A 27,903-nucleotide genomic window follows, 5' to 3' on the forward strand; every position below is an offset into this window, starting at 1 on the left:
CCCCCACAGCTCTCATTGACCTGGAACAGGGAACCGTACCCAATGGGAGCTTCGGGGGAGGTACCTGGAGGCGTGGCAAGGGCAGCACACACAGAGCCCTCTGCCCTCCCTCCCCGAGGGACCCACCACCCCAGAGCCTAGGGTGACCAGATGTCCCGATTTAATAGGGACAGTCCCGGTTTTTGGGTCTTTTTCTTATATAGGCTCCTATTACCCCCCACCCTTGTCCCGATTTTTCACACTTGCTGTCTGCTCACCCTATCGGAGCCGCTTTAGGTAAGCAGCACCAGGCCGGAGCTCAAACCCCTCCTGTACCCCAGCCCCCCGCCCCGGGCCCCCCCCCCACCCCCCACACCCCTCCTGCACCCCAACCCCCTCCCCTGAGCCCCCTCATACCGCCTGCACCCCAACCTCCTGCCCTGAGCTCCCTTGTGGACCTCACACCCTTCCTGCACCCCAACCCCCTGCCCTGAGCCCCCTCATACACCCTGCACCCCTCCTCTGCCCCAATCTCTAGCCCTGAGCCCCTTCCTGCATACCGCACCCCGTCCCACACCCCACACTCCCTCCCGCACCCCTGCCCCAGCCCTGCATACAATTTCCCCACCCAGATGTGGCCCTCGGCCCAAAAAGTTTGCCCACCCCTGTTCTAAAGGATTGGCAACAGCGTGATTGGTGGGTAAGATCTGACTTGTATATTGACCTGGGTCTGGGGCTTGGTCCTTTGGGATCTGGAGAACATTTTTTCTTTTACTGGGACATTGGTTTTCATAAAACCAAAAAACAAGTGGCACTGGTGGTGATACTGGGAAACTGGAGTGTCTAAGGGAATTGCAAATGATTTGTGGTTAGCCAGTGGGGTAAAACCGGAGTCTTCTCTGTTTGGCTGGTTTGGTGCCTTGGTGTGCAAAGGACCCCAGCCTGGGGCTGTAACTGCCCTGCTCTGAGCTATCTGTCCTGAATTGACACTCTGTCCCACCAAGGGCAGCATCGTTACAGCCCCTCAGTCTCTCCTGGTCTGGGTTTAGACTGGGTGAAAATTACTGGCCTGTGCTGAACAGGGGCCCTTCTGGCTCAAGAGTCAATGAAACAATTTCATACCCAAGAGCTTAGCAGAGGCAGGAATCCTTTGCACTGAAATGCAGCTGCCTCTGGGGTGGAGCGCAACTGCCATGCAGCAGCCTGCACCAACATGCCAATGTGGGGTGGAGACGGAGGAACCCCACACCAGGGTTTCCCATTTGCAAGGTTAAATGCAGACAAAGGTGGAAGGGTGAGAACAAGGTTTAAATATAATTCAGGTAGTAAACTGTTATGTAAACACTGAGAGGCGGGTTCCGCCTGGCCCCAGGGCCAGAATCTGCCTGGAATTAAACACAGCAAATCAGAGCCCCCAGACTTCCGGGGATCAGAGAGATGCAGGCCCCCCCAGCTCGGCCCGTCCTAGGGGCGGACAACTCGCTGGGCAAGGAAAGTGCATGCGCTCCCCCAGGGGACCGAGTGACGGGGCGTCTTGCTGGGGAGCACTGAGTGTGAGGAGACAGCGCCCCCTAGTGCTGAGCTAGGGCTTCGAGGTCAGTGCTGGAGGTGGGGAATCCCACTCCACTCCCTGCAGCACAGCACCCCCTGGCTCTGCCCTGGGGCTGGCACTGAGTGCATGGGGGCCCTCCGAGGCGGTGCGGGGGAGATTTGAAGATGCAAAGGGGGGGGGGGCTGTCCGGCAGCAGAACCCCCCGACCCACATTGAGTGAGAGAGGAGTGACCCCTTGGCAGTAGCAGCAGCTCGGTGCCTCCTGGCTCTACCCCTCAGAGGTGGCAGGAGGCCACTGGGGGGTCTCTGGGCCCCTGGCCCTTGCTCTGCTCTTCCTTGTCCTGGAAGCTGGGGTTCCTCACGGTCAGACTACCCTCAGGGCTCCTCTTCTCCAGCTCCGGCTGCGGGGCCTCGGCGGGGCTGTGGCTGGGCCCTAGGGTACAGGAGGGGCAGGTTAGAGCCGGGTGGGATGGCGGGCGCCATGGCTAGGGGTATACAGGCAGCTTCCCCCCCCCGCCAACCATGGTGCCCCCGTGCCCTGCCCCCTTCCTCCCAGCTCCCACCTCTGGGGCAGGATCCCTGGATATTGGACTGCGTTCCTGAAGATTTGCTCCTCCATGGGGCTGCATGAGGGGGTCCCTGGGGAGGAGGTTGGGGCTGGGGGGCGGCTCCCCTCAGAGATGGTGCTGGGAGAGCGTGGCGGGGGGCAGTGAGGGGAGCCAGGCAACGAAGCATACTGGCAGAGCCTGAAGGGACGGGGGCAAGGGGTGCTGGGGGAAGCCGGGGGGGGGTGGACAGGCAGGGGCACTGGAAGGTGGGCAAGCAGCCAGGGGTGGCTGGGGTGCTGGAGGAGATGGGATGGGGGCAACGAGGGGTGCGGGGGGCACTAGGGGGGATAGGTGAGCAGTGTGTGGGTGCTGGGGGGGGCAGTGCGGGTGGCCAGGGGACGGGTGCTGGGGCAGGCAGGCAGTCGGAGGGCAGGCGCTGGGAGAGGCGGGCAGCGCAGGGTAGTGGGGCAGGCGCTGGGTGAGGCGGGCAGTGCAGGTGGCCAGGGCGGGCGCTGGGTGAGGCGGACAGCGTGGGAGCCAGGACGGGCACTGGGGGAGGTGGGCAGTGCAGGGTAGTGGGGCGGGCGCTGAGGAGGCGGGCAGCATGGGCGGGCACTGGGGGAGGTGGGCAGCGCAGGGTAGTGGGGCAGGCGCTGGGGAGGCGGGCAGCATGGGCGGCCAGGACGCAGGCAGCGGGCAGCATGGGCGGCCAGGACGCAGGCAGCGGGCACCGAAGTAGCTGAGCAGCACAGGCAGGAAGACCAGGCCGTGCAGCAGGCCCAGCAGCGTGATAAGCAGGTTCAGGCGGAAGAAGAAGATCTGGATGAGCTGGGCCTTGGCGAATGCCAGCACCACGATGCCCGGCAGGTTGGTCATGGCCACGCCCGCGAAGACCTGCAGCGAAGGGGGTTGGTCAGAGATGGCCCAAGTCACCCCCACACTGCCCCTCCCTCCCTGGGGCTGGCCAGCCCCTGACCCCCCTGCCTTGCCCTACAGCCCCCCACTCACCGCGCTGCCCATGTTGATGGTGGCCTCCTTGGCCCTCTCCAGCCGAGTGGGCTGAGTGCTGACGGCAAAGGCACGGGTCAGATGGGACACGAACTCCACTGAGATGCCCACGGCCTGCAAGGGGCGCAGAGCAGTTAGCGGGGCTGGGGCAGGCTCAAAGCGCCCCCCTACAGCACTCTGTGGCCCCCCAGCACCTGCACTGTCTGCCCACAGCACCCAAACCCCATGCCTGGGATCAGAGACCCCGCCCCATGGGACACAGTGGCAGAGGACAGCGAGAGGTCACTGGGCCTGCTGGGTAATGGGTTCTCCATGCAGCACTGAATCAAGGACCCACCTACCCAGGAAGTCCTGTCCCAGCATGCAATGGGTTTCGGAGCATCACAGCCATACCCTCCCCTGCCTTGGCTGGGTCCTGTGGGCATCTGTGAATGGCAGCCTGGGGCAGGGATGGGGGATGCTGGGAAGCAGGCACCTGGGGCTGGAGGTTGGGTGCGGGTGCTGGGCGGCTGGGGCTGGGATTTGGGGGCCCAGGGTGAGATTCGGGGGCTGGATGCCAGGGGCTGGATGCCAGGCACCTGGGGCTTGGTGTTGGGGTCCTGGTGATGGAGGCTGGAAGCTGGGTGCCCAGGTCTGGGTGCCAGGTGCCAGAGGCTGGATGCCTGAGGCTGAATGCCAGGTGCCCAGGACTGGAGGCTGGGTGCCCAGGGCTGGGTGCTGGGTATTGGGTGCCCAAGGCTGGGTGCCGGGGGCTGGAGGCTGGGTACTGGGTACCCAGGGTTGGGAGCCCAGGGCCGGCACGCACCGTCACCAGATTGATGAGGGAGATGGCATTGTAGCTGATGTCCCAGAGTGTCATGGCGCCCACGGTGTCCACCAGGATCATGACGATGGTGAACAGGTTTATGAGGCCCGAGCGCAGGTCCATGCCCAGCAGCACACAGCAGACGGCGAAGGTGGGCACCAGGCAGAGCGCCAGGTTGAAAAGCCCCTCGTTCACGATGGTGAGGTACTGCTCGTAGAACACGTAGGTGACCCTGGGAGCCGGGCACAGCATGAGACAGCAACACCCGCCCCCCAGGACCCCCCCCCCCTCCCCCCCGGGACACGGGCCCCTGGACAGCCCCCTGCCCGGATCCTCCCTTGCCTCCCCTCTGGGACACAGGCCCTTGGACAGCCCCCCCGCGCCTCCCCCTGGGATGGCCCCCCCAGGACCCATTCCCCTGTGCCTGGGACATGACCCCCCAGACTGCCTTTGGGACCCCCACCCATGCCCAGGACATGGGCCCCTGGATGGCCTCCAGGACACGGGCCCCCCGGGACCCTCCCCTGCCTTCCCCTGGAACACGGGTCCCTTCCACAGACCCCCCGGACCCATCCCCCTGTGCCTGGGACATGGGCCCCTGGATGGGCCCCCGGGACCATCCCCTCCCTGCCTCAGGGACATGGGCCCCATTGTGCTGCCCCTCTGTCCCTGCTCCCACTGGACTGGCCTCAGCCCCAATCCCTCCAGACATGGGCCCAACCAGTCTGACCCCCCACAGGGGACCCAATGGGCATCCCCTCCCCCTTCTCCTCATGGGACAAGGCAGTGACATCCTTATGGGAAACCCCCCCAGTGCCCCCCCAACCCCCAGGAACCCCAGACGCCCCCTGGCCCCTCCGTGCCATCTGCCCCCTCACGTATAAGGGAAGACCCGGAAGTTGGGGTCGGTGCCCGGCACCCGCCGCATGGAGTGGGTGATGTTTGTTGCCAGCGCTCGTGCCGCCCGCAGCGCGGCCGTGTACTCCTGGGAGTTAGTGAGGGGCGTGTGGTAGGCCATGAACCGCGAGGCTGGGGAGATGTGGGGGTAAGACACACTGCCCCCTGGCCTGGAGAGCTCCCCTGGGACCCCCACTCCTCCCAGTGCTCCCCTCCCCCCACATCCTGGGACCCCCTCCCCCACTGTGGCCTCCCACTGCTCCCCTCCCCCATATCCTGGGACTCCCCTCCCCCACTATGCCCTCCCAGTACCCCCCTCCCCACCACCCACACTGCCTGGATCCTGCCTCCAGTGTGGTCCCACACGGCCCCTTTGTGCCCACTCTTTCCCCAGCATGCAACAGACAATGGGTCTGGACCCCCAGCGCTGTGCGGCGCGGGAGGGTAGTGCGGTCCTGGCGCCTGCAGGGGCAGAGTGCTGTGTGCCATTCCACCCCTCCCCTAGGGGCCAGGCCCTCCCCATCCGTCTCACTGCAGAGGGGGTCTCCCCTGCCCCCCGTGTGGGTGTCCCCAGCGCGGCTGGCACTTACCCTGGATCTCGCCGTCTGGGCCCAGCTTCACAGCGGTGTCGTAGGCTCCCAGCCCCCTGGCGGGGACAGGAGAGGGGTGGGTGAGAGCGGGGAGGGGCAGGGTGAACCCCCCCACTCCAATGGAAACCCTCCCCCCACCTGAGTCTGCCGACAGCCTGAGCTGCCCGCTATGGGGCAAGGGGTGCCTGGAGAGGTCCCCAGCGGGGCAGACGTGGGGTCCCCGTGTGGGGCAATCCTGGGCCCCAAGGTGCCAGCATGGGGCTCTGAGTCCAGCCCCATCAGCCAGGGTACGTGTGTCCTGCACTGCTAGCCAGGCTGGGGACAGAGGGATGGCTGGCGGGGGGGGGGGGGGGGGGCTAGCGGGTCCCCCACAAAGGGGGGGGGGGCCCCCCCCCCCCCGGGGGGGTGGCTTCCCAGGGCAGAACGCCCCTAGAATGGCAAACTGGGGGGGGGGAGGGGTCAGTTGGAAACTTTTCCCCGTAGGTCAGGCCGGCGCTCATGGCCAGCGCCCCCGGGTCCTGCCAGGAGCCTGTGCCCCACCCACCCAGCACAGCCATGGGCACAGCGAGGGCCTGGTGAGCCACAGGCCCCTGGGACAGTCAGTTACTCTGTGTGTGTGTGAGACACCCCTGGCCAGCAGGGGGCGCTGTCTGTCTGACCCCCCTCACCAGCAGGGGGCGCTGCGTGGGTGTGTGTATGTCTCACCTCTCACCAGCAGGGGGCGCTGGGTGGGGCATGTGCTGCACCCTAGTCCCAGCCCCCATGCCCGCTGGGCATGTTTCCAGCCCCCAAGGACTGCCCGTGCCTGACCCCTCCCCCGCTGCCATCCCAGCGCCAGGCCCTGCCCCTGCCAGCACCTACCCCTTGGGGCAGTTGAGGTTGGGCATGTCGTGCAGGAACCAGGGCAGGAAGCGGTTGAACTGCTCCACCGAGGGGCGAATGACCTCGCTCAGGCTCCTCATGCAGTTGAGCGGGCAGCTGGCGGTGGCTGTGGGGCAAGAGGCTGGCACGGTGAGGGGGCCACAGGGCGTGAATCCTGGGGCAGGAGGGCATGGGGGGCTCTGCTCACCCAGAGGAATTCCCAGGGTGGATCAGACCTGGCTCCGCCTGGACCTGTCTCCTCTCCCACAGGGCCAGTCCCAGGGACGTGCCAGAGCCCCCATCCCATGGCTCTTCTGGAATCACCGGCCCCTTGGAGCTGTTTCTCCCAGACTCCATTAGGCCAGGGCCGGCTCATGGCCAGGGGTGGGAGGGCTCAGATCCCTGCTGTTGCTTTATCCCTCCAGGGAGCTCCAACTGCTTTTCTGCCCAGATCAATGCAGGGCTCTGCTCAGCTCTTGGCCTTGGAGATCTAGTGGCTGGGAGTTCCGCAGGCTCCGCTGGATTGAAAACCAGGGGGTTGTGCCTTTTATTGCTTGCATCTGATGAAGTGGGCTGTAGCCCATGAAAGCTTATGCTCAAATCAATTTGTTAATCTCTAAGGTGCCACAAGTACTCCTTTTCTTTTTGCAGGATGAGCTGTGCACCCAACCATGCCCTTTGTCATCCCACTACGGCCAGACTCCCCCCCCCCCTTTGCCTCTCCCTCCTGCCCCCCCAAAAACACACTGATCAGAACTGAGTCTGGCAAGCGCTGGCAAAGTCACTTTCGGCTGAAAACAGCTTTCCAGTGTGGCTGGGAGGCTGGCCAGACCCCACTGATCCTACCACCGAGCTCTCTGCCCCAGCCTGCCCCCACTAGGATCTCACGCCGATCTGAGGGGAAATCCGGCTTTTCCGCCCTGCCCCAAACCCCTGGGGCTCTGACTGGCCCCTGGCATTGGAATCGCCTGGCCGCGGCATTCAGCAGTGGGAGCCAGACGCCATTGGGGCGCGCAGAGCCCCTCTGTCCGAGGTGTGGTCCTGTCTCGCTGAGGGGTGAGCCCTCTTCTCCAGCCCTCCCCATCCCCAGACTGCAGGGTCCCTGCCTTGCCCTGCCTCCAGGGGCCCCCAGCCCATCTCTAACCCCTCTCTCCTGCCCCCTTGGTTGGGGGTCACAGTGCCACACCTGCCGGGGGAGCCCTTTCTGTGCCGAGCCCTGGGCAGCACTGTCAGGTTAACCCCCCGTGCCCTACGGGCGAGACCTACTGTTGGTGGACGGGCAGAACTGGCTGTCCTCGGAGCTGATGCGGCAGCATCTCGACAGCGGGTGGAGCCAGTCAATGAAGTCATCCACCCAGGACGAGGCAGGGATGGCCAGGTAGGATCTGCAAGAGGAGCAGGGGGTGGACGGTTAGACGCTGGGCATTGGGGAGCCCTGCCTGCTGGGATGCAGCATGGAGGAGGCCTGGCAGGGGGTTGCAGGCCTTGCTGTAGGGCACCACGGGCCCACCCAGGTCAGGCTAGGGACAGAGCTGGGCAGGAGGCGCTGTGTGGGCTGGGGGACCCAGGCTCAGATAATGACTTAGGTCCCAAGAGACCATCAGAGGTGCCCGTCTTTGTCCAAACAACAAATCAACACAGCGAGGCGCTCAGAAGATGCCCAGAGCTTGGGGGCGATGGCCTGCAGGTCGGGAGTGAGGGGCACCGGCAGAATTGCGGGGCAGGGGCATCGGGGCAGACCAAGGGGTCCTGGCAGAGCTGGGAGGGCAGGGGTGTCAGGGCAGAGTGAGGGGCCCTGCAGAGCCAGGGGGTAGGGGCTGTGGGTCGGAGCGAAGGCCCCGCAGAGCCGGGGGGCAGGGACTGTGGGTTGGAGCAAGGGCCGGGCCCTGCAGAGCTGTGTGTGGCCCCATAGCTGGGCGCCCCTCTCCCAGCCCCAGGGGCACTCACACGTTGGAGAACTTTGTGGCATACTGGATCTTCTGGGTCAGGGAGTTGTTGTCACAGCCGGTGCTGGAGCAGACACCGTTCATGCCGGGCCTGGTGGAGAAGTTGTAACCGCCGGTGGTGACAAAGTAGGTGGGCAGGCCCACCATGAAGTATTGGTTCAGGTACTGGAAGTATTGCACCATGTAGGAGTCCTAAGGAGACACCGCAGGACCCATCATGCCAGCTCCCTGCCCCTGCCACCCCGGGGGGGGGGGAGAGTAGCTAGGTTGGCTCAGAGACGGTGCCCCACCCAGCCATGGCCTTACCCGCCGTCATCTCCCCACCTCGCACTGGCACCGACCTGGGCACGAGCCGTGGCTAGCGTGTCAGCCCCCTCCACTGGCACCACAGAACAGAGGGCAGTGCCAAGACGTGGCCTGCCCTCCCAGGCGCCCCCCAGCCTGGGCCCCACAGAGATGCCAGGCCCAGAGCTCCCAGTGGGGCTGCAGCCCCAGGAACCTGCTGCCCCAGGACAAGCTGGTGTCTTTGAGCGGGAGATGGAGCAACCTCAGGGCTATGGGGCACCCCACACCTCCCTAGCCCCCGCCCAACCCACTGGGTGCCCGCCTCCAGCCAGCCTCCTCAGAGCCCAGCCCAGGGCAATGCCCCCAGGGGAGAGCCAGGCGCTGAGGGCACGATGGGGAGGTGCCCAGATACCCTGGTGATGGGGCAGCAGAAAGGCCTGGGCGGAGCAAGACCGAGCTGCCCTGTTGGGGCTCCTGGGAAACTGCCATCATGGCCGCAGTGGGGTGCGACTGCCCAACGGCCAAGGGGCGTCAGGGCCAGGCAGCACCTGGACAGGGCCTGCAGCCCAGGCTCCGGGCGCCCTGTGAGAGCCGTGCTGCCCGGGCAGACATGGGGCGCATGCGGGGGGCAGGGGAGTTCTCACCTTGGGCATCGCCAGCTCCTGGTTCAGCCCCACGGGCACCTGCAGCGCCAGGTAGATCCCAGCGCAGAACATGAACAGGAAAAGCAGCATCTGGGGGGTAGGGGGCACCATGGTGAGGACAGCTCTACCGCCCCTCCCCCACCCCAGCCCCCTCCCCTCCCTGCCACAGAGCACCCAAGCCCCAGCACAAGGGCCCAACCCCGCCTGCGTAGAGGCTCCCCCACCCTGGCACCCGGGCCCCCTCCCCCAACCTTGGACCCAACACCCTACCTGCCCCTCCCCCAACCTTGGACCCGGGCCCCCTCCCTTCCCCTCTCCCCCCCACTCACCACCAGGGCCCTGACAGCACGGTTCAGCAGCACGGGGGTGTAGATGCGCCGCATGAAGGGACGCAGCAGCCCCTCACTCCGCGCCGGGCACCCCGCCTTGTTCAGGCGGTGGCAGCAGCAGAGGTCGAGGCGGGCGGCCTGGGGGCAAAGGAACCGTCAAATCTACCTGCTTGGTGCAGCTGGGGAACGGCCCCGCCCCCTCCGTCCCTGTGCCCCCTGGCAGTAACCCCTCCCCTCCTGCCCCCCAGCCCCTTGCCTCCTGGCGGGCACCTCTCACCTCCTGCCTGCGGGCGTCGAGGGAGACCAGCGCCACGAACATGGACATCTGGAGCAGGAAGTCAAAGAGCACAGCCAGGGCGGCGTTGAGAGCAAAGGTGCGAACCGCTGGCATCCGCGTCAGGGAGCCTGTGGGCACGAGAGCTCGTGAGTTGGGGGGGGTCCTTGTGCCCAGGGGAAGCAGCTCGTGAGTGTGGGGGAGGGACCCTGTGTGCACCTGGAGCTACCCTGCCCAGACTGGCATTTTCCGGGCGCGGGTCCCAACGCCCCAGCCATGGCCTGGCGGCATGCCAGGAAGGGCACAAGCAGCAATGGTGCTGGGCACCCCCAGGTGCCCCATACCTGGGCCAAGCCCTCTCCCAACTCAGACCCCCTTGTCCTGCACCACAGGCACTCACCCAGGAAGAAGCAGGTGGCCTCGGAGAAGCTGCACAAGAGCATGCTGGGTGCCACGGTGCCCAGCACCCGCCCGATGTGCTGCTCACGCCTCTCGCCCGGCTCCCGCACCGACCTCTGCAAAGCACCCACCAGGGTGAGGGGAGGGGCTGGGCGATGCCCCCCAACTGCCTCGCCCTGCCGGGGGCACCCCCACCTGGCTCCCTGCCCCCCAACTGCCCTGCCAGGAGCACCCCCACCCGGCCCTCTGCCCCCCCATTGCCCTGCCAGGGGCCCCTCCACCCAGCCTGCTGCTCCCCAACTTCCTTGCCCTGCTGGGACACCCCCACCCAGCTGCCTGCCCCCCAACTGCCTCGCTCTTCTGGGCCCCCCCCAGTTCCCCCACTGCCATGCCAGGGGCACCCCCACTTGGCCTGCTGCCCCCGAACTGCCTGGCTCCACCGGGGGCACCCCCACCCAGCCCCCTGCCTGCCAGGGGCACCCCACCTGGCCACCTGCCCCTCAATTGCCCTGCCAGGGGCACTCACACACAGCCTGCTGCCCCCCACCTGCCCTGCCCTGGCAGGGGCACACCCCTTGCCTATTGCCCCTCCCCCACGTCCTGCTAGTAGATCCCACCCCACAGAACCGCCCCCAGCCTGTTTTTCTTCCTTTCATCACTTGCTCCCACAGCCAGACAGGGTTGATTCCCCCCACCCCCACCCCTGCTGCTGTGGGAAGGGCCCCTCTGACCCCCACGTTCATGAGTGTCAGCCCCTGATCCCAGCCCCCTCAGCTGGTCCCCAGTGGGACACCCCAGCCCATGACCAATGAGATGTTTCCCAGTGGGCCCCAGGAGCCGATGGGATGTTGCCCAGTAGGATATGCCAGGAGGGGGCACTGCCCTGGGGTGTGGGGGATAGAACGGATTCTGCAGGGGGCTGGGCATTCTGGGGGGGCTGGGTACTCCGGGGGTTGGGCTGTGCTGGGTGTTCGGGGGGGGGCTGGGTACTCCAGCGGGGGGGCTGGGCTGGGTGTTCTGGGTGGGGGGGGCTGGGTGCCCCAGCTCACCTGGTATTCCAGCACGAAGATGAAGATGTTGTCAGCGCCCACAGCCAGCACGAGGAAGGGAACCACCTCAATGATGACGAGGGAGGAGGGCAGCCCCACGTAGGCGTAGAAGCCCATGGAGGAGAACACGGCGCCCAGCACCACCAGGATCCCGCCCAGGCCCAGCGTCACCTTGGAGTCCACCTGCAGGGGGCAGCGCGGTGGGTCAGGGCGGCTCGCACCCGTGCGGGGCGGGGCCTCTCAGGACTGATGTGGAGCTTGTGGGAGATGCTACAGAGACCTTCTAGGGGTTGCAGGGAGCGGGGTGGGGGGCTCGGCCAGGCTATGGGCCTGGGGCTGTGCATGGCAGTGCCAGGGGCCGGTTGTGGGGTTAGTGGGTGGCGCTCTCCCCCGGCGCTCAGGGCAGGCTATGGGGCTGGGGTTGTGCGCGCTGGGCTGTGGGGCGGGCGAGCCGGGGCTCTGCAGAGGTGCAGGGTACATGCAGTGGACCCTGGTCGTTCTGTGGCGGCTGGTTGAGTCTGTTCCAAGCTGGGCAAAGGACCCAACCGGCTCTAGAGACTGAGGGTCCCCAACAGGCAGCCCCAGCCCCAGCCCCAGCCCCCCAGTCTTCAGGGAGAGGGCAGCCCCCTCTACAGGGCCCGCTCAGCCCCAGGGGGTGCCAGCGAGGGGTGGGCACAAGGCTGCTTGGCTACTAGAGACTGGCATGAGACAGGCCAGCAGACAGGCACTGCCCTCACCACAGGCTCATGCCAGGGCCCCACCCCAGTCCCCTGCTTCCCAAAGCAAGCCCCATAGCCTCCCGCCAGCCCCGCTGCCCCCGTACCAGGATGCGCCTGCAGCTGGAGTACTCGCCCAGGGCCAGCGCGATGTAGAGGAAGATCACCAGGTAGCTGATGGCGAAGATGGGGATGTCCTCGGCCGTGGTGCGGTTAATCTCGTCCTCCAGGGAGCGCTGTGGGGGCCGGGGGTTAGAGACAGGCAGTGCCACATGGGGCAGGGTCAGTGCCTGCTTCCCGCTGCCACTGGCTGGAACTGTGCCCGCTGGAGCCAAGAGCTGTGCCCAGGGGCCTCCTATGGGGCTAGAGGGCTGGGCTGTCCCCATGCACCCTGGGGTGCCCTCTATTTGCCCCTGCCCTGACTGTGGCTGTCCCTCCCCCATCCCTTCCTGCTGTCCCCCCTCTCCTCCCAGCCCCAGTCTGGCATCAGGAAATGCCCCGTGCCTGTCACCGTCTCCCCGCATATGCCCCCAAACCAGAGCTTGCCCACTGTGCCAGCAGCAGAGGCTCATCGTTGGCCTTTAATGGGGCAAGGAGAGGGGGCAACAGGATGGGGGGAGTCACTCCGAGCTGGGGGCTGCTCCGGCTGTGCAGTGTTGGGGGTCCCGGCTCCAGAGAGCAGTGGAGGCTGAACAGCCCTGAGCCATAAGAGAATTGTTTGAGCCCCCATTGTGCAGGGCTGGCCTCCAGCCGGGTCTCTGCAATGGCCTGGTGCTGCCCCCGGTACCTCGGCCATGTAGGCGATGGTGTAGGTGTGGGCGTGGGCCCGCTGGAACTCCCTCACCACCTGCAGGAAGCGCTGCTCCCACAGCAGCACCCAGGCGTAGCGCGGGTCACTGCGCGGGTAGTTGTTCAGTGAGAAGGTGAGGATCAGTGCCTGGGCCTCCGAATAATCTTCACCTGGCGGGGGGAGGGCACTGAGAGCCAGCAGGCACAGACATCCCCCTCCTCCCGCCAGCCCCTGGCAGACAGCCTCCTGCCCCCACCCACGGCAGCACCAGTCCACAGGAAAGGAGCGGGTCTGGTAAAGGAGATCATAAATATCCAGACTTTGCCACCCCGCCCCACCTGGGCACCTTCCAGCTCAGGATCGAGGGCCACTTCCTGAATACCAGCCCCCGGGATCAGTGCAGGAGTGGCATGGAGCCTTCCAGCATCACTGACAGGCAACCACCTCTGGGCTGCAGCGTAGTAGCTGGCAAACCCCGCACCGCGACGCCTGCTGACCATTTAGGACAGGAAGTAACAGTTCTGTACCCAGCTGATACTGCCACAGGGTGGAGGGAGGTCAGGGAGGCAGGCTGGAGTCCCTGGAGCACTGGCCAGGATCCTTAGCACAGGGTCCTGGGATCTCAAATGGCCCCAAGCAGCCAGGGCCTCAGTTCCTGTCTCCTCTTCCAGACAGCACCTCCAGGAGCATAGCGCCCCCACTGGACTGAACCAGCTAAGTCATGTGCCGGGGCTGGGGGCTTCTCACCCAGATGCCGGGAGCCCCGTAGGGCCGATGCTCCAGAGCAGACCTGGAGTCACCCTGGCTGGATGGGCACAATCCCTGCTCGGTCCCACCAGGCCAGATGCAGGCAAGCAGCTCCATGGATCCCTGCTGCCCCCCACGCCAGCCCCATCACCAGCTACCCCATGATCCGTCCCTGGAACGGGGTGACCCCGAGGCTCAGCCCTCTCCTGCCCATTCTTTCTACAGCCCGTCTCTGGCTGGACCTTGTCCCCTCAGCGGCTGGCACTGCTCGGACGCTGCTGCTGCTCTCTTTGCCTCACACCTTGTTCGGCGCATCAGACACCCACCGCTGGTCTTCTCTCACTAGGTCCTGCTTGGCTGTCCCCACCCTGCCCATCGCCTCTCCTGCGCTGGCGAGCCCCACTGTGCTTTGCCAGTCATGCCAGCTGGCACCGCTCACGTGGTACATGCCCAACAAATACCACTGGGCACCATGGTACATGCCCCTCACGCTGGGGAGAAGCTCCCTGCAAACATCCCCAGAGCTGCCTCGTTATCCACCTTTCAGCCCCTCCGTCACTGTGTCCCCAGCCGCGGTGCCTGGCTGCTGGGGCGCTGTGCCCAACGCCCGCCAGGCCAACCCACCACATGCTTCCCTTGTGCCCCCCTCCCCCACGGAGCTGTGAGCTGGTGGAGGAGGAGTGCGGTCACTGCCCGCGAAGCCGCAGGGCTGGGTGCCCGCCTGGCGCTGGTGCCCCTTACCTGTGTAGCCACCCACGGCCAGGAAGGGGAAGACGGGCGCGCCGTAGTCAGCCATGCAGCTCAGCTGCAGGTTGGTGATGTCCTTGAAGGAGAGAGGCGAGCTGGGGAGGCAGAAGGACTGAGTGAGGGCGGGATGCCTGCTGGGGGCACTGCAGGGCCCCCGTTCCCTGGTCCTCCTGGTGCCACGGTCCCATTGGCTCTGTGGCACTGTGCCCGTGCACAGCGCTCTGAGAGCTGCAGCCTGTGCCAGGAGCTCCCCCTAGGGATGGACCCAGGGTGGCGGCAGAGAGAAGGGGGCTGAAGGCAGACCACAGGGCAGGGAGGGGAACTGCGAAGCGGAAGGGTGGAGAGATCAGAGACGGAGGAAGCCAGTGACAGGGGAGGAGCTGGCGGTGGGCATGGCAGGGGCAGCAGGAAAGGAAGGTCAGCAGCCTCTAACCACCCCCATCTCCAGCCTTTCTGCAGGGGGCGCCTAGCATGGCAGAGCTACTGCCCCACAGGGAGCTCCCCACCCCACGGCTGAGCCACTGCCCGTCCCCCATGGCCGTCCAGGGAGAGCGCCCCAGTGTAGATCCAGAGCCTCCCAGCACACATCCCAGCATGGAGTCCCCCAGAGTCACCCTGTGAGGAAGTGGGAATTTTTGGAAGTATTCTTGTGATGCCTACCTGTGACTCAGTTTCCCCCGTACTTTTCATGCAACCCTATGGGGGCGAAAAAGTTAAGTCTGCCCTTGGGGCTGGGCAGGAGCCGGGGAGGTGGGAGTAGCCGAGGCTGACCCAGGTGTATGGGAAATCCAGGCAGGGAGTGGTGCATAACAGGCCCGGGACTGGAGGGGGCAAGGGGTGGGTTCCCCCAGCTCTCACCAGGGATGCTGAGCAGAGGCAGCTGGAGAACAAAGCCCAAGGGGCCTGGGCTGGGGATACAGAGCCAGCTTCGGGGACAGGCAACGGAGCGGCGAGGCAGAGCCTGGCAGGCGCCCGTGGCCGCGTGGCTGGGGGGCACTGGCTTGGCCAGCACCACGTCTCTGTGCTGAGCTCACACCAGCCTGCGCCCAGCTGACCAATAAACCCTGCTCTGCTGGGACAGGCTGCCTGGGGTCCCTGCACTCCCGGATGGCTTGGCCGCGCTCCCAGGCAGAGCTCTGGGTGCGACGCAGGAGGGCAGGGATGCCATGGCCCACCCTGAAGGAAGAGGGGGACCCCTGGGGGGCTGGCAAGCTGAAGGGGTCCCCGGGGCTGTTTAAAAGCTGGGGTGCACCCATGATAACCCCCTCGTCCCCAACATCAGTCCAGCTACCCCCACTGCCATTGCCAGGCCGGTGGTCCCTACCAGCGCTAGCCCAGTGTGCACCACCAGTCCCACCTGCCCCAGGCCGCCCCCGTCGCTCCCTCCCCCAGATGACTGGCTCGAGCGCCCTGGAACACCGCCATGCTCCGTGGGGACCTGGTGCCATTACACGCCTTTCCTCTGGGTGGGCACCAGGGGGCAACAGGCAATGGCACTGCTGGACTCTCTCCCCCCAAGTGCCCAGCCACACCAGACATTTGTGATGTGGCTATTGGCTTGGGAAGTAACCATGTCCCCATGGAAACCAGATGCCATGGCAATGCCAGCCTCAGGACCTGCTGCTCGGCGCCTGAACACAACAGCAAGGGGTGCGGCACCTGGACCAGCCTGGCAGCAAATGCCAGCCTGACGGCCCCTGGTATGGACCCCATGGGGGAGGGGATTGACTAAACCAATCCAGGTGACTCCCAGCATCAGACAAGTGGGAATTTTTGGTAGTATTTTTATGAAGTCTATGTGTGCCTCAGTTTCCCCTGTATGCTGTGGGAGGAAGGGCTGTGTGCTCTCTGGCAGGCTACTGTGACAAAGTGAGGGGGTTTCTTATTTTCTGTGGAGTTTTCAATGGTTTGCATGTGGAGCGGGTGGGACTCAGTTTCCCTGGGTGTTACTGGTTTAACGAGGTGAGGGGAGAGGGAGTGTGTTTTGCAGAGGACCGGAGAGAGGACGTGGGGACCCAGCCGATGGCCTGGAGGATGGATACCACAGCGACCGGTGATCTGGCGACCTGGTGACCTGGAGGCCCAGCTGAGGAGACGCAGCCGGTTCTGGCCAGTGGGTGGACAATGGGCTGCAGAGTGAGGACCCAGTGACCTAACCAGCTGGTTCCAGCCAGAGGACAGAAGCAGGAGAAGAGGCCCCAGTTTACCACCCTGTTTACCTGGAGGAAGACAATGGACAGAGGTGGGGCCTGGGGCCAGTGATCTCAGAGGCCCAGCTGGGAAGCATGGGGGGCTCTGGGCTGGAGAGGGGGAACAGGCAGGGCCTATCTGGATGCAGAGAGACTGGGATGTGCTGGGCTGAGGGAGGCCAGGCCTGAGGCCCTGAGTTTCCTGTGCTGTGTTCAACCCTCAATAAACCCTCCTGTTTTATGCTGGATGAGAGTCACTCCGGTCTAGAGAACAGGGTGGCATCAACCCCTTTGGGGGTGGAGGCCCGGGGGGTCCAGAACGAGTGGACTCCCTGAGGGGGCCCACGGCGAGAAACAGGTGTGCTAAGGCTCTGAGAGGTGCGGCTCCAGGAGGTGGAGGGGCCTGACCCCGAGAGAGAGTGGACCCCCGCGAAGGGCTGTCTCCCTAACAGGGGCACCCCCCACGGACCGCATGGGGCCAAGAGTGGGCACGATTTGTGAGTCCGTGACAGCTATGACACAGGTGTGAATGGCTCCTAGCTGTCTGGGGCCTTCGGTCCCACATCAGTGGAGCTCTGGAGAAGAACACGCAAATCCAATTGCCTGGGCATGGAGCTCCAGAGAGCAGCACTGCCCGTCTCTCCCAGGGTCTGAGCTGCAGCTCGGGGAGCTCAAAGTGGGCTGTGGGAAGCAGTTGGGGCACCTGACCTGGGACAAAGGGAGGTCAGAGGGACGGGGCTGAGGGCTCTGGGCTAACCAGGATGGACAGGGCTGGATCTTTCTTTTCTCTGGGCTATCCAAGGCCTCCCTGTGCTGTGTCCAGCCGAGTGCCCACGCTGACTGGGTGTCCCTGCAGAGGCTGGTGGAGAGGCGTGTGCTGCTCCCCGAGATCATCCCACTCTCCCTCAGGGGCTGCCTGGGTAGGACTCGCTGAGCGGAGCTCACGGTGGGAAGCTTGGGAGCTGACGGCCTAAGGAGGTGGTGAAGCTGCAGGGCTTGTCCTGGTGGAACAGAGAGACCCCCGGGGGTCTGGCTCGCTGAAGGGGGCTCACAGAGACTGTGCAGCAGCTGGGGCCATAGCCCCGGTCCTGGGGATCCGTGACACTAAGATGTCAGGGAGCTTCCTCCCGGGGATGGACTGGGAAAGGAGAGAGGCACCGAAGAGCTGACACTGAACTGTCATTGGATTGACTGTGGTGTCTGACACTTCGCCGAACTCGGCAGCGCTGTAAGCACAAGAGGCGGCCAGACGTAGACATTAAAGCCAGACATGATTCGCAACCCAAACCAAATGCCACGTGCTGGGCCCAGCTGCCTAGGACAAATCCACACTAGCAGATGGCCAGCAAAGCTCTCAAACGCAGAACCCGGGGAGAGGATGAAAAGGAAAGTGATGGGCCAGGAAATGCTGGGTGAAAACAGAGGTGGTAGAACATGTGTGGAGGGAACAGCTGAGCCAGAGAACGAGGCAGGAGCTGGGCCAGAATCCCGAGGCCAACAGGCGACGGGGCGGACCGAGGAGGGCTTGGAAACGCACGAGAGAAGCAGAGTGGAAAGCGATCAGTCCTGCTCCGGAAGGAAAAGGCCACAGATGGGGGGTTGGGGGGGACATGGAATAAAGGGGCATCAGTCAAGTCCAAGTCTCTACAGACCATTAGCGGGTATGGAACCACGACCTTCTGTGTTGACTCCTACCCCCTGAGCCAAAGGGGAGAGCTGTGGGGGGAGCCCAGGGCTGGGCTAGCAGGAGGCTGCAGGTCGGGAATGAGGGGCATTGGCAGAGCCGTGTGGAAAGTGTGCACGCCCCCTGTTCTCCCACACCGGGGCCTGGCACTTACTTGACGCAGTAGAGGAAGTGGTCTTTCCAGTCCACCATGCCCGTCTGGCTCCCCTGCGTCTGGCTGGCCGTCATCTCCAGGCGGGTGCGGTTGTTCTGGAAATACTGCACCAGGCTGTTGACGCAGCAGTCAGTGGCGCTGGCATTGTTGGGGTTCAGGGGGGCGTAGCAGACGTCCTTGAGCGTCACATTCCTGCCTTCCTTCTCCGACCAGACCTCGATCTCCTGCAGCCGCGTCTGCAGCTCCAGCAGGTCCAGCAGAACAGCCATGGAGAGGATCCCGCTGAAGTTCTTCCTTCCTAGGAGGAGGGAGTCGTAGGTGTAGCTGGGGCGGCCCTTGGCTGTGAGGATCACCTGGTTGGTCCTGAAGAAGGGCCCAAAGTTCTGGTCATAGAAGTCCTTCTCCTGCCGGGCCTGGCTGTCGGGCGAGGACCAGAGTTCCACGGGGTCGGTGGTGAGCTGGATAAAGACCATCCCGCAGGAGAGCCCCACCACCACCACGGCTGAGACCAAGATGACCGAGACTGGGTGGGAAGCCACCATGGTGCCCCATCTCCTGAACATCTCCCCCAGGACGCGGTGGGTGGCCTGGCTGAGCTTCTCTGAGCGTGTCAGCTGGTCCCTCTGGCGCTGCCGCCCCTCGCCGCTGGCCTGCCTGGATCTGGAGACGCAGCGCCACACAAGGAAGGCTCCGAAGAGCACGGTCAGCAGGCAGAAGAGCAGGCAGCACACAAACAAGACTCCGTCTAGGCTGCCCACCTTGAAGGGCGGGGGCTGGGGCGTGGGGGCGGGGATCTGTGGGCAGGATTCGGCACAGTCCAGGCAGGAGCATGGCTCCCCGTCGGCACTGACGGCCTTGCCGCAGCTCCAAGTCTTGCTGTTGAGCGGCACGATGCCCTCCCCGATGGCACCATTGGCGGGCACCAGCTGGAAGTCGATATCCAGCGGGGCCAGCCCGTTGCTGCTGTCCCCCTGGAAGTCCAGCCAGCGCTGGCTGTTGCACAGGGTGGCACCGTACTTGCCGCACATGGCAGCGATGGCGTAGCCACCAGTGGCGGGGATCCGGACGCCCTTGCAGGAGTCATAGGACTGGTCAGCGAAGCTCTGGTTGTAGAAGCACTGGTACTCCAGCACGCCCACCTGCCTGCCCAGGCCGGTGGAGCGGTTGAAGAAGCGGGTGACGTTGGTGAAGAGGCTCTGGTTGGGGCTGCAGATGTTCTGGCAGTAGATGTTGGCGAAGTTCTCGGAGCAGGCGGGGCAGCGAGTCAAGACGGCCTGGGAGATGGCCAGGCTGAGCTGCAGGGCCACCAGCTGAGTGTAGCTGCAGCAGGCGTACGTGGCATTCTCGCCCGTGTACAGCCGGGGGCACACCTCCTTCAGCTTGCTGAGGGTGGCGTCTTTGAGCAGCCGGGCCGGTGTGTTGGAGAGGCAGGGCACCTGCGACCACAGCAGGCTCACGTTGATCTCGGGGTTCCGCCCGCACTCGCCGTAGAAGGAGCAGTACCCAGCTTGGTGGGTTTCTGTCAGTGCCGCTGCAGCCTGTCCCCACAGGAAAGAAAGGAGACAGGTTACCAGCAGCGCAGCTGGGGAGCTGGGAGTCACTGGGGATGGGACCCACCCTAAGCCCTCAGCCCCACGACCCAGGGACACCCCAGTGCAAGACTGACCCCACGACCCAACCCCCAACCTGGGGGCACCCCTAGTGTGAGCCAACCACCTGCACCCTGACCCCCAACCCTGAGACACCCCAGTGTGAGCCAACCACCTGCATCCCGACCCCCAACTCGGGGACACCCCCAGTGTGAGCCAACCACCTGCATCCCGACCCCCAACTTGGGGACACCCCCAGTGTGAGCCGACCACCTGCACTCCAACCCCCAAGCCAGAAACCCTCCCAGTGGGAGACCAACCCCCCCACCCTGACCCCCAATGTGTGACTCTGACCCAGTGCCTTGACAGCACCACATAACCCCTCCTAGAGTGCGACTGACCCCCAACCACACAACCCGCAACTTAATGAGACCATCCTCCTCACCCCAACCCCCCACCCCCTGACCCCCCCCCCCCCCCCGCCTGAGATCAGCACCAGGCCCTGCACCTGCCCTGCCCTCTCACCCCGCTGAGAGCTTTCACACCGCCTGGTCAGCTGCTCCCAGCGCCCCCCTATTTCCAAACTGCCTCTGAATTCTTTTCAACCCCCTCAAGATTGCTTTTTGATCCAACATCTTTCTGAACTTTAAAATGGGGAATTTTCCAGATCAAGCGAGTTTGAGTTTGGAAAACTGTCGGGTGCCTGAGCTGACCAATCAAATTGGCAGTGGCCCCACTGTGCCCAGCCCTGGACCCCCGGCAGGATTTGGGGGCAGCTAGGAGCTGGCCCTGGTGAGATGCTTAATGACTTCTTTGTTTCAGTTTTCACCAAGAAGATTGGTGGTGATTGGACGTCTAACATAGCGAATGCCAGTGAAAATGAGGTAGGATCAGAGGCTAAAACAGGGAAAGAACAAGTTAAAAATTATTTAGACAAGTTAGATGTCTTCAAGCTACCAGGGCCTAATGAAATGCATCATAGAATACTCAAGGAGCTGCCTGAGGAGATATCTGAGCCATTAGTGATTATCTTTGAAAACTCATGGAAGACGGAAGAGATTCCAGAAGACTGGAAAAGGGCAAATATAGAACAATGAAATTGTTTTTAATTGTTTACTTTATTAATGTAACTTCATAAGTAAAGTTTTATGAATGAAACAATATTCATTCATAAAACCGGTTACCCCAATAACTGGCTAATTAACAATTAAGATGCTTGTTAAGAGCCATAGCTGTTCAGTCAGCTGCCTTTGTAAGTTTCACTATCAATCCAATTCCTGCTTAAATCACTGAGACTTGCACTGTTTCAGGATTGTAATTTCTGTTCACCATTTATTACACTTGACTACAGTGTAACTTCTGTTCACTGTTTGCCATCCATTATACTTGTCTATACTGTAACTTCTGTTCATTGTTTGCCATATTGTAATTCAAACCCCATTTTAAAACGCTTACTCCATTTTGTAAGGGCTTGCTGCAACCTTCATTTTTGCAAACCCTGCTGTAATCGCATTAGTTTAGTTTAGATGTGTGAATAAGGTATGTATGGATGATGGAATCAACCTCCAGCCCCAGCTTGTTCTGATTAAATAGAGTTCAAACACCAACAGCTGAAGATGCAGACAAGAGCCCTAACAAAGTAAAAAGAATCCACCCTAAAAAAAAAAAAGGTACAATAAAAAAAAGATCAAAGCCCGGTCCCAGGCTGAAAGTCATGTCTGCAATTGACGGGTGATCAATCACCAAACCCAGAAGCAGCCCGACACAGCAATACCTATAGACTCTGGATTCAAACTAAAGCCTACAAAAAGGATGGGTGACATGGAAAACTTTGGAGGAGGGTAACATTCTGCTGACAACATGGAAGGGCATTGGTGCATGCCCAACAGAGACCCAGCTCGTCCTTGTGCCCGGCTTTCCTGGCCAGTTAGCTGCCACAAGCTACAAACTCAAGCCACAGACTCAAGCAGGACTGGTAACTATGCAGCAGCTGCAGAACATCTGATGGATGTGTGTGTGTGTATAAGGATTAAGATATTAGTTATTGGTCATAAATCAAATTGTTATCATAATAAATGTGACATCTTTATCTTGTCCCCTTCAATAAGATCCTGCTAGTTTTTATTGGTGTAACATTTTGGTGGAGAATAGCGAAAGGGGCATTATTGGTATTTTTGCCTCACTTATTGTAAACCAATCTGTGTGCACACAACCGGCTCTACAGAGCACGGTTCTATTCTTGGTTAACAAAACCTGCTGGCCTCCGAAGAGGTAGCAGAAAAAGAGAAAAAAATCAAATCAGGGGCAGCAAGAGAGTCCCAGGGATAAGACAGTGCTTAAAAATTTAAATTTAAATAAAAATTTAAAAATGTTCTGTTAAACCAAACTCTGAAGGATATAGGAGTTTGGGCAGTGTAGCGTGGTTTGTTTGTTTGTTTTGGTTTTTTTGTATGTAATATTGTGATAATTTCACAATTTTAAAGAAAATGTTTAAGGAATAGGACCAGGAAGGGTGAGGGCTAGTTGGAAAGCCCACCCTCCTTGCTAAATTGGTAGTGGAACAAGGCTTGTGCCCATGGAAAGAAACTGTTTATTGAAAAAAGCAGGATCGGGCTCAGGCAAGCAACAGATAAAAAAACTGGAAAACAGGTTGGGTACAAAGAGTTAATACAGCACTCTCAAATCTTACAGCAGCAGTAACATCAGGAGAAGAAACATTTGAGACCCCAGAAGGGGGCAGACCTTTGGGACCCCTCTGGGGATTGGGAAGTGGGATATTTGGGTAAATTCCTCCTCCCAGGGCCAAAATGCCATTGAAACAGTTAACAACAGTGCCTGCTTCTGCCTCAGATCTCCAGGCCATGGCAAAATGGCTGGAGATTTTTTTTCTAAATGAAGTGTTAACCCCTTTTACTGAGAGAAAGGGAGGATTTACACTCACAAGAAATGCACCACTTAATTAGCATTTGTGCAGCCCAAAGTACCAAACACACTGTGGCAGAGACCAAGCAGGTTCTGCCAGGGTGAAAGCACTGTGCTAATTTGTTTCCAAGCTTTTGTCTTTCAGGCTCTAAACCAGAACATCAGGAGAGCTGGTACCAGCTGAAGAGTTATAAAATACCATGGTTATAGTGTCATGACAAAGTCTGTGTTCAGTGTTGCATGTTCTGTGTCTGTCTCTAGTGGTGTCCTGTGCTAGCATTGGGTCTAGAAAAAGAGGGGATACTGCACTAGACAGGGCAAATGTCTTTTCCTCTCTACTTCCCCCATGTCCATCCAATTTATCAATCACCACTTGTGTCCAAAGGACTTTGGTTCCCAGTGCATCAGGTTTATTTTTTATTAGGTTCTCTAATAGTCATTTTGTTGTTAATTTTTGTTATTAATACATTTGTATTGTTAGTTACATTTGCTTGTATTGTTAATTCCACACTTTCCTCTATGCACTCTGGTTCTATTCCCCCAAGCCCTAAAGGGTAGTTCTCGGGCCCCCATAACCTGTAAAACCTTGGCCCATGATTGTAGGGCCCCATCTTTCAGGTCCCCAGAAACCTCTTGAAAACAACTGTTAAAAATAGGAAATTCTGCAACATTTTAGCAACTAAATGTTAGTTTAAGTCCAAATCAGCTTAACCTTGCATAACAACTGTGGTACTCCTACAAAATCTTATTTGTTGTGTGTGCTTAAGAAGATCCTGACCTCAGTGACTTTTATTGTTTGATGGCTATTGCAGCATCAAACTTGGGCCTCATCTTGTTTGTCAATGTACCCAATTATTGCAATGGTAATGGTTTTATAATTGGTTTGTTTGCAACAAATCACCTGTGCCCTACAATAACAACAACTGCTGTAATAATCATAAATAAAGGGGCAAAGTGTTGTAGGAGCAGCCCACCTGGTCAGCAGTTCTAAATATAATTTTTCATCCCATCAATGTCCTATTAGTAATCCTAACTGTTATGTTGGTTCTGCCTTAAAACAATTACATAAAGTGTGACCCATTCAATACCCCGGGATTGAAGGGCCAAAAGAGGGACAATGTAGGACTGATGAATTAAATTGTTTTTAATTGTTTACTTTATTAATGTAACTTCATAAGTAAAGTTTTATGAATGAAACAATATTCATTCATAAAACCGGTTACCCCAATAACTGGCTAATTAACAATTAAGATGCTTGTTAAGAGCCATAGCTGTTCAGTCAGCTGCCTTTGTAAATTTCACTATCAATCCAATTCCTGCTTAAATCACTGAGACTTGCACTGTTTCAGGATTGTAATTTCTGTTCACCATTTATTACACTTGCCTACAGTGTAACTTCTGTTCACTGTTTGCCATCCATTAGACTTGTCTATATTGTAACTTCTGTTCACTGTTTGCCATATTGTAATTCAAACCCCATTTTAAAACGCTTACTCCATTTTGTAAGGGCTTGCTGCAACCTTCATTTTTGCAAACCCTGCTGTAATCTTATTAGTTTAGGTGTGAATAAGGTATGTATGGATGATGGAATCAACCTCCAGCCCCAGCCTGTCCTGATTAAATAGAGTTCAAACACCAATGGCTGAAGATGCAGACAAGAGCCCTAACAAAGTAAAAAGAATCCACCCTAAAAAGAAAAGGTACAATAGAAGAAAGATCAAAGCCCGGTCCCAGGCTGAAAGTCATGTCTGCAATTGACAGGTGATCAATCACCAAACCCAGAGGCAGACGTGAAACAGCAAGACCTATAGACTCTGGATTCAAACTAAAGCCTACAAAAAGGATGGGTGAAATGGAAAACTTAGGAGGAGGGTAACATTCTGCTGCCAACATGGAAGGGCATCGGTGCATGCCCAACAGAGACCCAGCTCGTCCTTGTATCTGGCTTCCCTGGCCAGTTAGCCGCTGCAAACTCAAGCCACAGACTCAAGCAGGACTGGTAACTATGCAGCAGCTGCAGAACATCTGATGGGTGTGTGTGTGTGTGTGTGTGTGTGTGTGTAGGTATTAGGTATAATATGTGTGTGTGTGTGTATAAGAATTAAGATATTGGTCATAAATCAAATTGTTATCATAATAAACGTGGCATCTTTATCTTGTCCCCTTTAATAAGATCTTGCTAGTTTTTATTGGTATAATAAGAGTACACTTATAAAGTTTGCAGACGATACCAAGCTGGATGGAGTTGCAAGTGCTTTGGAGGATACGATTAAAATTTCAAAATGATCTGGACAAACTGGAGAAATGGTGTTAAGTAATTAGGATGAAATTCAATAAGGACAAATGTGCAGTACTCCGCTTAGGAAGGAACAATCAGTTGCACACACACAAAATGGGAAATGACTGCCTAGGAAGGAGTCCTGTGGAAAGGGATCTGGGGGTCATAGTGGATCACAAGCTAAATATGAGTCAACAGTGTGACACTGCTGCAAAAAAAGCAAACATAATTCTGGGCTGGATTAGCAGGAATGTTGTAAGCAAGACACGAGAAGTCATTCTTCCGCTCTACTCCATGCTGATTTGGCCTCAACTGGAGTAGTGTGTCCAGTTGTGGGTGCCACATTTCAGGAAAGATGTGGACAAATTAGAGAAAGTCCAGAAAAGAGCAACAAAAATGATGAAAGGTCTAGAAAACATGAGCTATGAGTGAAGATTGAAAACATTGGGTTTGTTTAATCTGAAGAAGAGAAGACTGAGAGGGGACATGATGACAGTTTTCAGTTACTGTGACAATGCGGTTCTGGCGGAACCCAACTGAGAGTGTCAACTCAGGACAAATTGCTCAAATAGGGCAGTTACAGCCCAAGGCTGGGGTTTTTTCCACCTCTAAGGCAAACCAAACCAGCCAGACTAAGAGGACTTCAGTCTCACCCCACTGGCTAACCGCAAGTCTCACAAGCAATCTCCTTAGACACTCCAGTTTCCCAGTATTACCACCAGTGCCACTCGTTATGGGGACAAATGGTTATGAAAACCAATACCCCAGTAAAAGAAAAAGGTTCTCCTGATCCCAAAGGACCAAGCCCCAGACCCAGGTCAATATACAAATCAGATCTTACCCACAAATCACGCTGTTGCCAATCCTTTAGAATCTAAAATCTAAAGGTTTATTCATAAAAGGAAAAAGATAGAGATGAGAGTTAGAATTGGTTAAATGGAATCAATTACATACAGTAATGGCAAAGTTCTTGGTTCAGGCTTGCAGCAGCGATGGAATAAACTGCAGGTTCAAATCAAGTCTCTGGAATACATCCCCCGCTGGGATGGGTCCTCAGTCCTTTGTTCAAAGCTTCAGCTTGTAGCAAAGTTCCTCCAGAGGTATGAAGCAGGATTGAAGACAAGATGGAGATGAGGCATCAGCCTTATATAGTCTTTTCCAGGTGTAAGAACACCTCTTTGTTCTTACTGTGGAAAATTACAGCAAAATGGAGTCTGGAGTCACATGGGCCAGTCCCTGCATACTTTGCTGAGTTACAAGGCGTATCTGCCTTCTCTCAATGGGTCCATTGTATAGCTGATGGTCCTTAATGGGCCATCAAGCAGGCTAGGCAGAGCTAACACCAGTTTGTCTGGGATGTCACCCAGCAGCATAGCATAAGTTTGAAATACAGACAGTATAGAGCCAATATTCATAACTTCAACTACAAAAGTGATACACACATATAGACAGCATAATCATAACCAGTAAACCATAACCTTGTCTTAGACACCCCATTTGACCCCCTGTATACAAGATTTGCGTGCCACTACAGGACCTTGGTTGCAACAATGATCTATATGGTCCCAGATTATATCAATAACGTCACAGTTACATAAAAAGTTGTTTCAACGAGGAGGGAGAAAAATTGTTTTTCTTAACCTCTGAGGACAGGACAAGAAGCAATGGGCTTAAATTGCAGCAAGGGCGGTTTAGGTTGGACATTAGAAAAAAGTTCCTAACTGTCAGGGTGCTTGAATGTTTGAATAAATTGCCCAGGGAGATTGTGGAATCTGCATCATTGGAGATTTTTAAGAGCAGGTTGGACAAACACCTGTCAGGGATGGTCTAGATAATATTTAGTCCTGCCATGAGGCAGGGGACTGGACTAGATGACCTCTCGGGGACCCTTCCAGTCCTAGGATTCTATGAATGCACCCCACACACATCAATGCACCTGCCCACAACCATCCTTGCCGATGCCAATGTGAGTCCCACCTGGTACTGGGGACAATGCCAGTCCCACCAGCCCAGAAACTGGGCACCCCTTAACCACAGAGCAGGGGCAGCTGGCTGAGCTGCCCCTCCACACAGCACCCCCGCCATTGCTGTCGGAGAGATCCCCACTGGGGGAAGAGGCAGGCATCTTCGGCCAGCGGGGCTGTGATCACCCCCTGCCCACAGGCTATGGGCTCAGATCCTTGCGTAGGGACCCCTCAACTCCATCATACCTTTGGACATTGAAAGCGTTGGCCGGATCGGGACCAGTGCCCCGTAGGGGGGAAAGGCCCCGTGTTCCCTCCCCTGCCCCCCTGAGCCAGCCAGTCCCTGCCCTGTGGGTGGATCGGAGCCTGCCCATTCCCTGCCCATCCTTGAAGCTGCCCTAGACTGGCACAATCACCCTGTTTTTGGAAGAGACGATGCCAGAGACGCCAGCCCAGCCCAGTTCCCTGGGTGGCTCCAGAAGCCCTTCAGCAGCTGTTCTGTATAGGGTCCCCTGCCCTCCCCGTACTCCCCAGACCCTGCCAAACAGCTGGTGCAGTGGGGAGTGACTGGCCATGCCCAGGACTCACTCACCAGGCCCAGGGTGGCGCTGAGCAGCACCAGGGTGAGCGGGAAGCGGCCCAGCATCCTCTCAGTGTTGCCAGCCCTGGAGGAGCAGGTGGCAGTGGGAGCCCAGGGCCAGGTCTGTCCCACCCCCATGGGCCCTGCATTAATGCAGCTACTGCCTGCTATTAGCCCGGCTGGCCTGATGGCCAGAAAGCCAATCAGACTGCGCCACAGCCGTAAATCCCTTGTATCATTAACTTGGGGGCAGGCCGTCTGGGCCAACAGCAGCTGCTGTTACACATATTCTAACGGGGATTTTTTGGAGCGGGGGAGTGTCAAACTGAAAACTAGAAATCCCAGCATGTGGGGTCATGCTGACACCCCTCTGGGTC

General features: G+C 59.3%; 1 protein-coding gene across 1 annotated transcript; it reads right to left on the bottom strand.

Moving 5' to 3' along the window:
- Nucleotides 1-1,806: 1,806 nt before the first annotated feature.
- Nucleotides 1,807-27,659, bottom strand: NPC1L1 (NPC1 like intracellular cholesterol transporter 1). The gene is made up of 19 exons (XM_034759519.1): nt 27,539-27,659; nt 18,194-19,731; nt 14,161-14,261; nt 12,670-12,842; nt 11,990-12,118; nt 11,167-11,349; nt 10,119-10,233; nt 9,722-9,849; nt 9,445-9,582; nt 9,116-9,205; nt 8,188-8,378; nt 7,507-7,625; nt 6,241-6,367; nt 5,380-5,435; nt 4,771-4,921; nt 3,893-4,124; nt 3,088-3,201; nt 2,796-2,973; nt 1,807-1,964 (listed from the first exon to the last, which is right to left on the bottom strand). The coding sequence occupies exons 1-19, from the start codon at nt 27,590-27,592 to the stop codon at nt 1,807-1,809; spliced, it is 3,975 nt and encodes a 1,324-aa protein (XP_034615410.1). The 5' UTR covers nt 27,593-27,659.
- Between the last annotated feature and the right edge of the window lie 244 nt (nt 27,660-27,903).

This window comes from Trachemys scripta, chromosome 2, assembly GCF_013100865.1.
Source record: "Trachemys scripta elegans isolate TJP31775 chromosome 2, CAS_Tse_1.0, whole genome shotgun sequence".
Taxonomy (NCBI): domain Eukaryota; kingdom Metazoa; phylum Chordata; order Testudines; family Emydidae; genus Trachemys; species Trachemys scripta.

What these genes read in the sequence shown, in the direction of transcription:
- NPC1L1 (XM_034759519.1), bottom strand. Translation starts at nt 27,592, where the DNA reads ATGCTGGGCCGCTTCCCGCTCACCCTGGTGCTGCTCAGCGCCACCCTG. An exon ending in AGGAGCTGGCGATGCCCAAG is followed by an intron (nt 8,379 to 9,115) that starts GTGAGAACTCCC and finishes GTGTCTCCTTAG; the next exon opens with GACTCCTACATGGTGCAATA. An exon ending in TTCCGGGTCTTCCCTTATAC is followed by an intron (nt 4,125 to 4,770) that starts GTGAGGGGGCAG and finishes CCCGGCTCCCAG; the next exon opens with GGTCACCTACGTGTTCTACG.